The following is a 12,491-nucleotide window of genomic DNA, read 5'->3' as shown; positions in this document are numbered from 1 at the left end:
ACGATGGCCATGATTGCCATTATCTTCTCTACATATGTGGTTCTTGGTTCTTGATGAGTCCATGATGAAACTCTTGGTCATAAATGTATGACTGACTTAAATTGCCATTATAAGCAACAATAAAAAGGAGATTCTACATCAGCCCTCTACTACTGTTCCGCATGAGGCAAAATCCTTCAACAAAATCCTTTGGAGTCCTTGCCACACACACCATTATGTACTGCATTTTGGTATTGTCCTTCTTTTGCTTCTCATCTATGGCAATTGCCATTCAAGCTTGTCTTTTTGCAATTTTCTTCTATCTCCACTCCCCCAACCACCTTCCCCTCTGCAATAATGCGCGAATATTTATGAGTGTTTGCATGTTTGGGGGTTTCGGTTTTGTTATCCTCGATTTTTGGTGTGAAATTGTTGGTTTACAACTGAGTTATCACATCACTCAGACACTGTGTCATGTCATGCATGCATGTTGCTTGGCTCCATGGCCATCCTCATCGTCTCGTCAGTCAGCATCATCGTTGGCGGCAGCAGGACAGGAGCAGCAACATCATTGTTATCATCAACCGGCTTGTTGTGGTTGTCGTCTTCATAATAGTCTCCTGTCAGGAGAAAGTGGATTTTTCGTTTTTGGACATCTATTAATCTTAGAAGTGTGGTTTAATGCAGCTGTGACCACGAAAACAGAGAGGTGGCATGTTTTTGGAAAATTTAAGCAAAATGAAATTTGAAATATGGCAACCAGTAAAAATGCAATATCTCACCCAAGGCTTACAATACAGATGTTAAGTCGGGGCTTAGGTTAGGTTGAAAAGAGGGTCCAGATATTAATCCGCCCCATGCCACTATGGACATACATCTAAGCCAGTAATCGGCTTGTTGTGCGCTCTAAAAGTCGGGGCTTAAGTCCTGAGAAAGCACGCAGTACCGGATCAATTGAGGTCGGATCTAGTGTGGTTAGACGTAGTGACGATGTAGTGAGGCCACTGTAGTGCAGTGGTCAAAATCCTACGCCTTCTCCCCCCATTTGCGAGGCAATGGCGCAGCAGATGCTCCACTATCTCAAACTCCTCCTCATATCCACAGGCCCTGTAAAAATCTTCATCGTTTCGAGCCCATCCCAATGAATTGACTTCAAAGTGTGGTCTTTCAGGAGTACCACCAACAATCCAAGGCTGCGATTCTCCAGTTCAAATGATACTCCAGGACGAATGAAGTCCTCGTTCCAGTGAATTTCGGCCACAGTGCTTTGGCAAACCTGCAGCCTCCAATGCCAGCCCACGCCAAGGCTGCGCATTCGCAGCAGTAGGCATCCACCATACCAAACAGCCAACACTGAGGGGAGTTCACCATTGGCAGCGCACTCGCAGAATCTAAACGTGGATCCAAAACTGGCTAGCCCATCAGTAGACTCGTTCCCCGGCACCCATTTATGGGCCAGAACCCAGCACAATCTGACAAGTCCTAATGGTGTAAAATGCAGGCACCTGCCGTGTTGTCTCAATCCTGCAGGGCTCTTAACCCCGTGTGAATACAATGCGTCCACCAACGCTCCCACACATGGCCTAGGCTACGCATGGGTACCAATTGGAGTTCACTTTGTTCGAACATATTCTCCCCCTTGGTTAGGAGCGGAGCACTATCTAAAACTCCTTCCGATCTATGAGTCACGGCATCCGGTTGCAATGCAACTGCACATCGAGCTTGCGCTTTAACCGCAATTGGGGTCCAAACCACAGCCACCATGTTACTCCCCACTGGATACTCACCATAGTCGGGGGTTAGGATCGAAATCCCAGGGACTCCCGTGGTACCAGATTAAGGACTCCAATCAGACCTCGAAGCAGAAGCTACTACCAGTTGAATCTCAAACGGTTCCGGACTGGTCACCTAAAGGGAAAACAGCCAAAGCCATCTACCCAAGCCCTCTTAAACCCCCCATCACTCACCAAGATCAAACATGGTCGCCAACAAAGCGGACTAAAACCCAATAGGGATCTAAAACGAACAAATACGCAACGGACAAGAACACTATACGAACAAAAAAAGACCTCTCCCACTACGGACAAAAACGGACGAGCACACTAAAACGGGCAAACATCAAGGGCAAAACCATCAGACGAACTTACCAGAGGCCTATCACTGCCCATCTAACATTCTTCTCCTGTCAAACACCACCCTCGCACAGGTGGCCAACCTCGTAAACGTCCCAGAGTCCAACAAGGCCCTGCTCAAATCCCACGCCCCCTTCCCATACCATATACCGATAGCGCTTACGTCCCTGAGGCCCATATAGTACGGGCGAACTTACCAGAGGCCTATCACTGCCCACCTAACATTCTTCTCCTGTCAAACACCACTCTCGCACAGGTGGCCAACCTCGTAAACGTCCCAGAGTCCAACAAGGCCCTGCTCAAATCCCACATCCCCTCTCCATACCATATACCGATAGCGCCTACGTCCCTGAGGTCCATATAGTACGGGCGAACTTACCAGAGGCCTATCACTGCCCACCTAACATTCTTCTCCTGTCAAACACCACCCTCGCACAGGTGGCCAACCTCGTAAACGTCCCAGAGCCCAACAAGGCCCTGCTCAAATCCCACACGTCCCTGAGGTCCGTATAGTATGAGCACTCAGTTATGTAAATGCACCACCTCCTCAACCATACCCCCGCAGGCAAGACAGCCTGCAGTCGACGCCAGGTCCTCTTATGCAAAAATACATTGAGGGAGCCATGTCCTGTCAGTAAAAACCCAAGATACGGGCCAAAGCCACAATCGAATCTGTCCACTACAAACATCACGTCCCCAATGAATCGGTAAGTGACCCGTCCATTGTCACTGTCAGTCCAACGTGTCCTCCACCTGTCAGAAAGGCACTCCAAAAAGTGTGCCTTAAGCCGCTTAACATCCCCATTCGCCAGATCCGGATCAGGAAGCCAATTCCGGAACCGGAAGACCCCTCCTAGCCTTGCACAAAACCGCGTGAAGGATCACCCCCAAGCACAATCTGACTGTAGCACTCAAACGTCCGAGATTATCTTTTCATCTCCCGACAAGCCTCGACTTGACAAGACCCGCAGGTGGAGCCTTTAGCGCCGAGCCTAACTCTCCACATAGGCTCTAAGGATCGCAAAAAATCTGAGAGACACTACACCCACCCTGAAGTCTTTGTGACTACCTAATTCCTAAGATATAAAAAAACCCCTTCCCTCTTTGCCATATACAACCTGGACCCATCCGTGTTATCCGAGAGACACATGAAGGGTGGGAACTCCAGATCGCCATGGAAGAAAGGTTCGCCCGGCATAGTCATCCCACGCCAGCTGCCTTCTGCAGAGCAAAGAAATGCCCGAAATCCGAAAAGCGCCATGTCTCTACCTTCCTCAGTCTTAGGGTAGTCCTCAACGCCGCGCACTCCACCTACAAGTGCGCATTCAGTGCTGCTCTCGGAGCATTGCTCCTCGCCCACGATATCAGCACCGTCACAATTCCCTGTACCTTGTCCATGACACCACGTAGACCTAACCTCTCAAGAGCCAGTTGACCTCCCTGGTCAAAGTCCCCAACTTTTACCTGCGGCATAAGTAGAGCTCATTAGGACCCGTTTGACTATTGCCTCAACGATTCTTCTCGAGTTCAATTTCTGGTCAAGATCCAGAGCACCGCTTATGAATCTACGATGGCCAAATCAATGATACCAAAGTGTACCCCGGGGGCAGATGGGAAATAAAAATACTTTGCCCTGTATAGGAGACATAGACAGTCAAGCTTCTCTAGAACCGGGACATGTGAGGTGGATATAAGTTTGGAGATCCTAAGATCGTCTTCGAACCATGGATAAGGCTATCTGGAACGGTGGGCTATTTTTGAAGACATCGATCAACGACCACTTGGAACACTACCAAAGAAATAGAGAGTGCATGATTAAGGTTTGATTCCGGACTCGAGGTATATCGACTTTCCTTGGGCTATGGGTATACCCAGATGGGGTACGATGACAGGGAACATTGCGTCAGGATTCTTCAATGAGTTTCTAGGAATTATGGAGCCATGTTGGCATTGGACGGGTGTAGTGTAGAATAGTGTATTTCAATGCCAGTGCAGAACAGGATGCCCGTCCGACTATCACAATGTACGTGGACAGTCAGGCGGAGCTGAATGCTCTGGCGTAGAGCCATGTCAGTTAGTTTTGAGAAGAAAACAAGGAGTTTGTTGTATGGAGAAAGCTATCGCCGAGGAGTTTGAGCGGTGGCTAAAGAGTATAGAGAACAGGTTGGTATGTTGAATTAGGTGGTTTAGATAGGTTGGGGCAACAAGGCAGAAGTCTTCATGGAGTTCCAAGGAAGGGAGTTATATATGCTTCTGGACGGACCTAAAGTATTTAGGCGGTGGTTTTCGAAGTGGGGCGATTTTGATCAAGGAGTGCCCGATCAATCGCACTATCAAGATTTACACCGACATTCAAGCGTTACTGATTGCTCTGACCTCAGCCATAATGAGTAATGTGAAGTGCTCGTCATGCTACTGAATCAGCAAATACTCAGCAAATGATGCAGATGCTATGGATTGCAGGGTGGCTAAAGCCTTGTGAATATCACGATTCAGGACTACTCGTATCCTAAGGCTGATAAGGCATGATTTCGCACTGCTGACACCATTGCAATGTCAGGTCTTTGACGTAGCGCTGAACACAGGTGGTTAATGAACCTCTGCAAGGTTTGTGGCGGTGACGCAAGTAGAGACACTTTTTGCGTCACTGGCTTACAAATGTGGGATGAATTATGGGTGAAAACCTATTTCAATGTCTCAACTCCCTGCATGCACAATGACCGCGCAAATGGGGCTTAGGCTCAAGTGTGTTTTGAATGGTGTGTGAGCTCGATATTCGATAATTTTATTAGTCAGGGCGTTATTTTTCCTTTTTATACCCTCCACCATAGGATGGGGGGTATACTATTTTCGTCATTCTGTTTGTAACTACTCGAAATATTCGTCTGAGACCCCATAAAGTATATATATTCTTGATCGTCGCGACATTTTATGTCGATCTAGCCATGTCCGTCCGTCCGTCTGTCTGTCGAAAGCACGCTAACTTCCGAAGGAGTAATGCTAGCCGCTTGAAATTTTGCACAAATATTTCTTATTAGTGTAGGTCGGTTGGTATTGTAAATGGGCCATATCGGTCCATGTTTTGATATAGCTGCCATATAAACCGATCTTGGGTCTTGACTTCTTGAGCCTCTAGAAGGCGCAATTCTCATCCGATTGGAATGAAATTTTCCACGACGTGTTTCGTTATGACATCCAACAACTATGCCAAATATGGTTCAAATCGGTTCATAACCTGATATAGCTGCCATACAAACCGATCTGGGGTCTTGACTTCTTGAGCCTCTAGAGTGCGCAATTCTTATCCGATTGGAATGAAATTTCGCACGACGTATTTTGTTAAAACAACCAACAACTGTGCCGAGTATGGTTTAAATCGGTCCATAACCTGATATAGCTGCCATATAAACCGATCTTGGGTCTTGACTTCTTGAGCCTCTAGAATGCGCAATTCTTATCCGATTGGAATGAAATATTGCACGAAGTGTTTTGTTATGATATCCAACAATTGTGCCAAGTATGGTTTAAATCGGTTTATAACCTATATAGCTGTCATATAAACCGATCTTGGGTCTTGACTTCTTGAGCCTCTAGAGGGCGCAATTCTTATCCGATTTGAATGAATTTTGGCACGACGTGTTTTGTTATGATATCTAACAACTGTGTCAAGTATGGTTCAAATCGGTCTATAACCTGATATAGCTGTCATATAAACCGATCTTTGGTATTGACTTCTTGAGCCTCTAGAAGGCGCAATTCTTATCCGATTGGAATGGAATTTTGCAAGACGTGTTTTGTTATGATATCCAACACCTATGCCAAGCATGGTTCAAATCGGTACATAACCTGATATAGCTGCCATATAAACCGATCTTGGGTCTTGACTTCTTGAGCCTCTAGAAGGCGCAATTCTTATCCGATTTGAATGAATTTTTGCACGACGTGTTTTGTTACGACATCTAACAACTGTGCCGAGTATGGTTCAAATCGGTCCATAACCTGATATAGCTGTCATATAAACCGATCTTGGGTCTTGACTTCTTGAACCTCTAGAGGGCGCAATTCTCATCCGATTTGAATGAAATTTCGCACGACGTGTTTTGTTATGATATCCAACAATTGTGCCAAGTATGGTTCAAATCGGTTCATAATATGGTATAGCTGCCATATAAACCGATCTTGGGTCTTGACTTCTTGAGCCTCTAGAAGGCGCAATTCTTATCCGATTTGAATGAATTTTTGCACGACGTGTTTTGTTACGACATCTAACAACTGTGCCGAGTATGGTTCAAATCGGTCCATAACCTGATATAGCTGCCATATAAACCGATCTTGGGTCTTGACTTCTTGAGCCTCTAGAGGGCGCAATTCTTATCCGATTGAAATGGAATTTCGCCTGACGTGTTTTGTTATGATACCCAACAACTGTGCCGAGTATGGTTCAAATCGGTCCATAACCCGATGTAGCTACCATATAAACCGATCTTGGGTCTTGACTTCTTGAGCCTCTAGAGTGCGCAATTCTTATCCGATTGGAATGAATTTTGGCACTACGTGTTTTGTCATGATATGGAATAATTGTGCCAAGTATGGTTCACATCTGTTTATAACCTGATGTAGCTGCCATATAAACCGATCTTGGGTCTTGACTTCTTGAGCTTCTAGAGGGCGCAATTCTTATTCGATTTGAATGAATTTTGGCACTACGTGTTTTGTCATGATATCCAACAACTGTGCCAAGTATGTTTCAAATCAGTCAATAAACTGATATAGCTGCCATATAAACCGATCTGGGTCTTGACTTCTAGAGCCTCTAGAGTGCGCAATTCTTATCCGATTGGAAAGAAATTTCGCACGACGTCTTTTGTTATAATATCCAACAACTGTGCCAAGTATGGTTCAAATCGGTCCATAACCTGATATAGCTGCCATATAAACCGATCTTGGGTCTTGACTTCTTGAGCCTCTAGAGGTCGCAATTCTTATCCGATTTGCCTGAAATTTTGTACAACGGATTCTCCCATCAACATACGTGTTTATTATGGTCTGAATCGGTCTACAGCCCGATACAGCTCCCATATAAATCGATTTCTCTATTTTACTTCTTGAGCCCCCAAAGGGCTGACATTTTACACAGGTCTCCAACATGTAATTTAATTGTGGTCCAAACCGGACCATATCTTTGATAGCGCTCTAATAGCAGAGCAAATCTTTTCTTATGTCCTTTTTTGCCTAAGAAGAGATGCCGGGAAAAGAACTCGACAAATGCGATCCATGGTGGAGGGTATATAAGATTCGGCCCGGCCGAACTTAGCACGCTTTTACTTGTTATTAGTCAGGGCGTTATTTTTCCTTTTTTGTTTTATATCGCGCTGGACACAGTGGTAGGTGAGCGATATTTTCTGTCACTGGTTTATAGGTGAACACCGTAAACTCTCTCCTATACACTGCTGAAGTCGGTCGAAATCACAATAGTGGTCGAACGCGTAAAGCTAGCAGCTTGAAATTTTGCACAGGTACTTATTATCGATGTAGGTCATTGCGGATTGCAAATAGGTCATATCGGTTCAGATTTAGATATAGCTCCCATATAAACCGATCTCCTGAATCGACTTCTTGAACCCTGGAAGCCGCAATTTTTTTCCGATTTGGCTGAAATTTTGTACGTAGTGTTCTGCTATGACTTCCAACAGCTGCGCCAAGTGCGGTCGACATTGAACTATAACCTGATATAGGTCCCATATAAACCGATCTCCCGATTTGATTTCTTGAGCCCTTACAAGACACAATGTTTGTCCAATTTGGCTGAAATTTTGCATATATTAATCCGATATGACTTCCAACAACTGCGCTAAATACGGTCCAAATCGGTCTTTAATCTGATATAGCACCCGTATAAACCGATCCCCCGATTGGACTTCTTGAGCACTTACAAGCCACAATTTCTTTCGGATTTAGCTGAAATTTTGCATGTGGTGTTCTGTTACAACTTCCAACAATTGTGCCAAGTACGGTCCAAATCGGGGTATAACCTGATGTATCTCCCACATAAACCGATCTCCCGATTTGACTTCTTGAGTCTTTAGAAGCCGCAATTTTTGTCCGATTTGGCTGAAATTTTGCATGTGGCGTTCCATTATAACTTCCAACAACTAACGTCAGATGGCCACCCTATACACCCTGCGTTATGTGATGCCACAAAAATTTCTACGCCTCTGCTGGCTCATAGTTCTTTGGCTTTGTTTTGTCCATTGCGGTCCATTTCATACTTCTTGGCCATAGCTTAGAAGAGTAGTTTGTGTTTTGGGTGCTACATTCATCACAGCTCCATAGCTTCAGCTCCACTTGACATGATGTTACAGTTTTAATAGACCCGACATGTCCACTTTGATCTGTTTGTTGTTTAGCTTAGTTGCACCAACACACTTTACCCCCCCTTGACCAGAGCAACTTTTCATGGCCGGAACCCCAAGTTGGTTCACATATGCGTGAATCCTCACATCACAGCTGTAGTTAGCCAATTTCCTTGAAATGGGAGTGAATGAAAGGTGGCAGATTTAGATTTGGCCAAACTGGCAAACAAAAGCCATAACGAACAGTGTCACCATCGCTTCTCCACTTGCAAAGGGAGGCAAAGAAAAGTGAAGCAACCAAGTTGAGGAAAAAAAAATCGCAACAACTGCAAAAGGTTGATTAGACAAGTGAGTCATAAAATTTAGTGAAGTCAAGATAAAAATGTCACAAGTTGTTTATGGGTGTTTAGCAGCACAACACACATACAAGGATATGTAAGTATAACAACAAGAACAACAATAGCATTAGACACAAACACCTATGGTCTCATATATGTACCTACTCATACTCAGCCATCGCCTTTCACACAGCTCACTCATACATATGTAGTAGTATACAAGTAGTACCTAAATAGCTTATACCATGTAATTCTGTAAATAGCCTATAGTATATAAGTAGTAGTACCTAAGCACCTTATACCATGTAATTATGTCGATAGCCTAATTATTGACGATAACAACTTATGCTTCTGTTTGTTATCGATTTACATTTTGATTATGCTCGGTGTTTCAAAAGAAATCTAAGTCGGACACCTGTGAAGAAGAGAAGCTAACACGAGCTCAATGAGTGTAAAAATAAAAGAAACAAATAAATAAAGTGTTTAAAATAAATTCAAACCGCCTACACCACTCACTACAAACTCAGAAGTGGGATATTAGAGAATTTTTTTTTTCCCTGCGAAAAAATGGAATTCATGGAAGAAGAATTGTCTTTAACAACATTGCAGGCTTTGTGCAGGAATTTTTTTTTTGTCTACAGACGGAACAAAACGGCAGTTGGTTCTTCGTTTAAAAGATGTGCCTAAAGAGGAACTCACAAAAATGATAGAGGTGGAAACAACAAAAGAATACGACAGTACCGTTATCCAAAAACATTTGACTGTCGATGGAGGACAGTCAGTGGTACATAAAGAAAATCTACAGGCAAGTGAAAATGTAAAGAATACCGCAAAATTAGAGGGCACAAGTAAGAACGACAATGCAGACACAAAAGTTATGACAACCGAAAATATTCCGAACAACAACAAAAACCAACGAACTCCAGAAAAAGAAAAACACAAATTGCAGCACACTTCGAACCCCAACGAAGAGATATTAAGTGGCAGATTTGACCGACGAGTAAACAACTACAACAACTTCCGCAGTGCAGAATTTACTTTGGAGGCGTCACTGAAAGAAAAAGAAATGGAGCTATTGAAAAAAGAGAATGAGTTGCTAAAACGTGAACAAGAACTCTTACGCAAAGAGAACCAAATGTTGAGATCAGTTGATTGCGCAGCTGAGCAGTCTGCAGCTGCTGGTATTTCTCTTAGCTTGGTAAGCAACTTTATCTCAAATTATGATGGTAAAACCGATGGCACATTTTGGGTTACCCAGCTGCGTGATATTCAAAAGACATACATGTTGTCTGACAACATGTTGAGAGCATTGTTCGCAACAAAGTTGATTGGCAGAGCGCAGGTATGGCTACACTCGCGACGAAACACTTCAGACGAAAATCTTGATGAACTTTTTCAACAATTCTGCTTGATGTTCGGCACCAAAGAAACAAAATTAGAGCTTCGCAGAAATTTTGAGCGCCGTAAATGGAGTTATGGTGAACATTTTACTGACTACTGTAATGACAAAATAATGTTGGCAAGCAAGCTCTCTTTAGATGAAGATGAATTAGTGGAGTACATAGTGGATGGTATACCAAATATACAGATACGCATGCAAATGTCTTTGCAACAACACACAAGTACCGACGACTTGTTGAAGTCACTTGCAAATGTTAAGTTAAGCAAACCATCAACAGCCCAACAAACAACACAGAAAAATAAAGAAAATACAGAAGGTAAACAACCAACAACGAGAGTCGGCGTTCGTTGTTATAACTGCAACAGCGTAGGTCATTATGCAGCCGACTGCAGCAAACCTCGTCGACAGCCTGGGACGTGCTATGCGTGTGGCAGCGAAGAGCATATGGTCAGCGATTGTGAATTAAATAAGAAGAAGAACGATGAGAAAATGAACCATTATGTAAGATTGTTTAATTTTAGTCCATTATTTAATAATAATTTTAAATTTACTTTAGAATGCCTGATAGACTCTGGTAGCCCGATCAGTATGATAAGACAAGATGTTTTACCGAATGAAGTACAGACTTTTGAATTTAATAATTTTTCATTTTATGGCATAAACAATTCTAAATTGAAAATACATGGAAAATGTTTTTGTTACATTGAAGTACTTAATAAAAAAATGAAATTTGAATTGATCGTGGTTGACAAAGATTCTATGAAGTATTCTGTAATATTGGGCCGAGATTTTCTGTCAAAGACAAATAGTACAATAATTTTAGGTGAGCCAGATTCAGATGTTACTGTTAAAAATTATGACAACGATATTACTATAGATTATTATGAAGAGGAAGAGAAATTCAGTAAAATGATTATGTCGATAGATGTAAGCCCGAATATGAGCGATTTAGTTCTTAAGACTGGGAACGATTTAAAACATGAATTTAAAGAGAAATTAGAAGATATTTTTCGTTCCACTTATGTTGAAATGTTACGGCCGTTGGAACCGGATGTGAAATGTGAAATGAAACTAGTTTTGGAAAATGTGAAACCTTTTCATTGTCCTCCTCGTAGACTGTCGTATGCTGAGAAGAATGAACTTCAGAACATTTTAGACGATTATTTGGAAAAGGGGATAATTAGAATTAGTGAATCGGAATTTGCTTCGCCCATAGTTTTAGTACGCAAGAAGACAGGAGAATTGAGAATGTGTGTGGACTTCCGTAACTTGAACAAAAATACTGCGAAGCACAATTACCCCATACCTTTAATAGATGATTTACTGGACACTTTAGTTGGCAAGACAATTTTCACTAAATTGGACTTGAAAAATGGGTTTTTCCATGTCCACATGCATCAAGATTCTGTAAAGTATACGTCATTTATAACACCTTTAGGACAATTTGAATTTTTAAGAATGCCTTTTGGGCTAAAAAACGCTCCGTCGGTATTTCAAATGTTTGTCAATAGAATTTTTGCGGATTTAGTTAGGCAAGGAAAAGTTATACTTTATCTGGATGATATTCTAATAGCATCGGGGGACATGACTGAACATCTTGCTATTATCGAAGAAGTTATGAGACGAATTGTAAGGAACAAATTGGAATTAAGGTTAGACAAATGTGAATTTTTACGAACTAGTGTGAAATACTTAGGGTATAAAATAGATTCTTTAGGTATAAGTGCAGATGATAAAGGTATAGAGGCGATAAGGAATTTTCCATTGCCGGACAAAGTACACTCTCTTCGAAGTTTTTTGGGGTTATGCTCTTATTTTAGACGTTTTATTAAAGATTTTTCCATGATAGCCAAACCCTTACATGATTTGACAAAGAAGGATAGAAAATTTGAAATCGGATGCGAGGAATTGAAGGCTTTTGATACGTTGAAGACGAAACTTGTCGAATCGCCTGTGTTAGCATTGTTTAATCCGTCAGCCATAACGGAGCTTCATTGCGACGCAAGTGCCTTAGGATTTGGGGCTATTTTGGTTCAGAAGAGCGATGATGGAAAATGGCATCCAGTGTTTTATTTTTCGAAAAGGGCTACGGAAGCTGAGTCGAAATTCCATAGTTACGAACTGGAGACTTTGGCCATAATTTATGCATTGAGGAGATTTCGCGTGTATTTGCATGGAAGGCATTTCAAAATAATAACAGACTGCAACTCACTTACAATGACGTTGAATAAGAGAGAGTTGAATCCACGAATCGCCAGGTGGGCACTAGAGATGCAGAACTTTGATT

At 42.6% G+C, this 12,491-nt stretch overlaps 1 protein-coding gene across 1 annotated transcript; it reads left to right on the top strand.

The window, feature by feature from the left end:
* Positions 1-9,209: 9,209 nt before the first annotated feature.
* LOC131995936 (uncharacterized) lies at positions 9,210-10,939 on the top strand. The gene is made up of 2 exons (XM_059365261.1): positions 9,210-10,705; positions 10,761-10,939. Exons 1-2 carry the CDS (start codon positions 9,506-9,508, stop codon positions 10,767-10,769), a joined length of 1,209 nt encoding a protein of 402 aa, XP_059221244.1. The 5' UTR covers positions 9,210-9,505; the 3' UTR covers positions 10,770-10,939.
* The last annotated feature ends 1,552 nt before the right edge of the window (positions 10,940-12,491 follow it).

The sequence above is a fragment of the Stomoxys calcitrans genome, chromosome 3 (assembly GCF_963082655.1).
Source record: "Stomoxys calcitrans chromosome 3, idStoCalc2.1, whole genome shotgun sequence".
Taxonomy (NCBI): domain Eukaryota; kingdom Metazoa; phylum Arthropoda; class Insecta; order Diptera; family Muscidae; genus Stomoxys; species Stomoxys calcitrans.
The sequence above is the reverse complement of the archived record's forward strand: the minus strand, read 5'-3'. Positions and strand labels throughout refer to the sequence as shown.

What these genes read in the sequence shown, in the direction of transcription:
- LOC131995936 (XM_059365261.1), top strand. Translation starts at nt 9,506, where the DNA reads ATGATAGAGGTGGAAACAACAAAAGAATACGACAGTACCGTTATCCAA.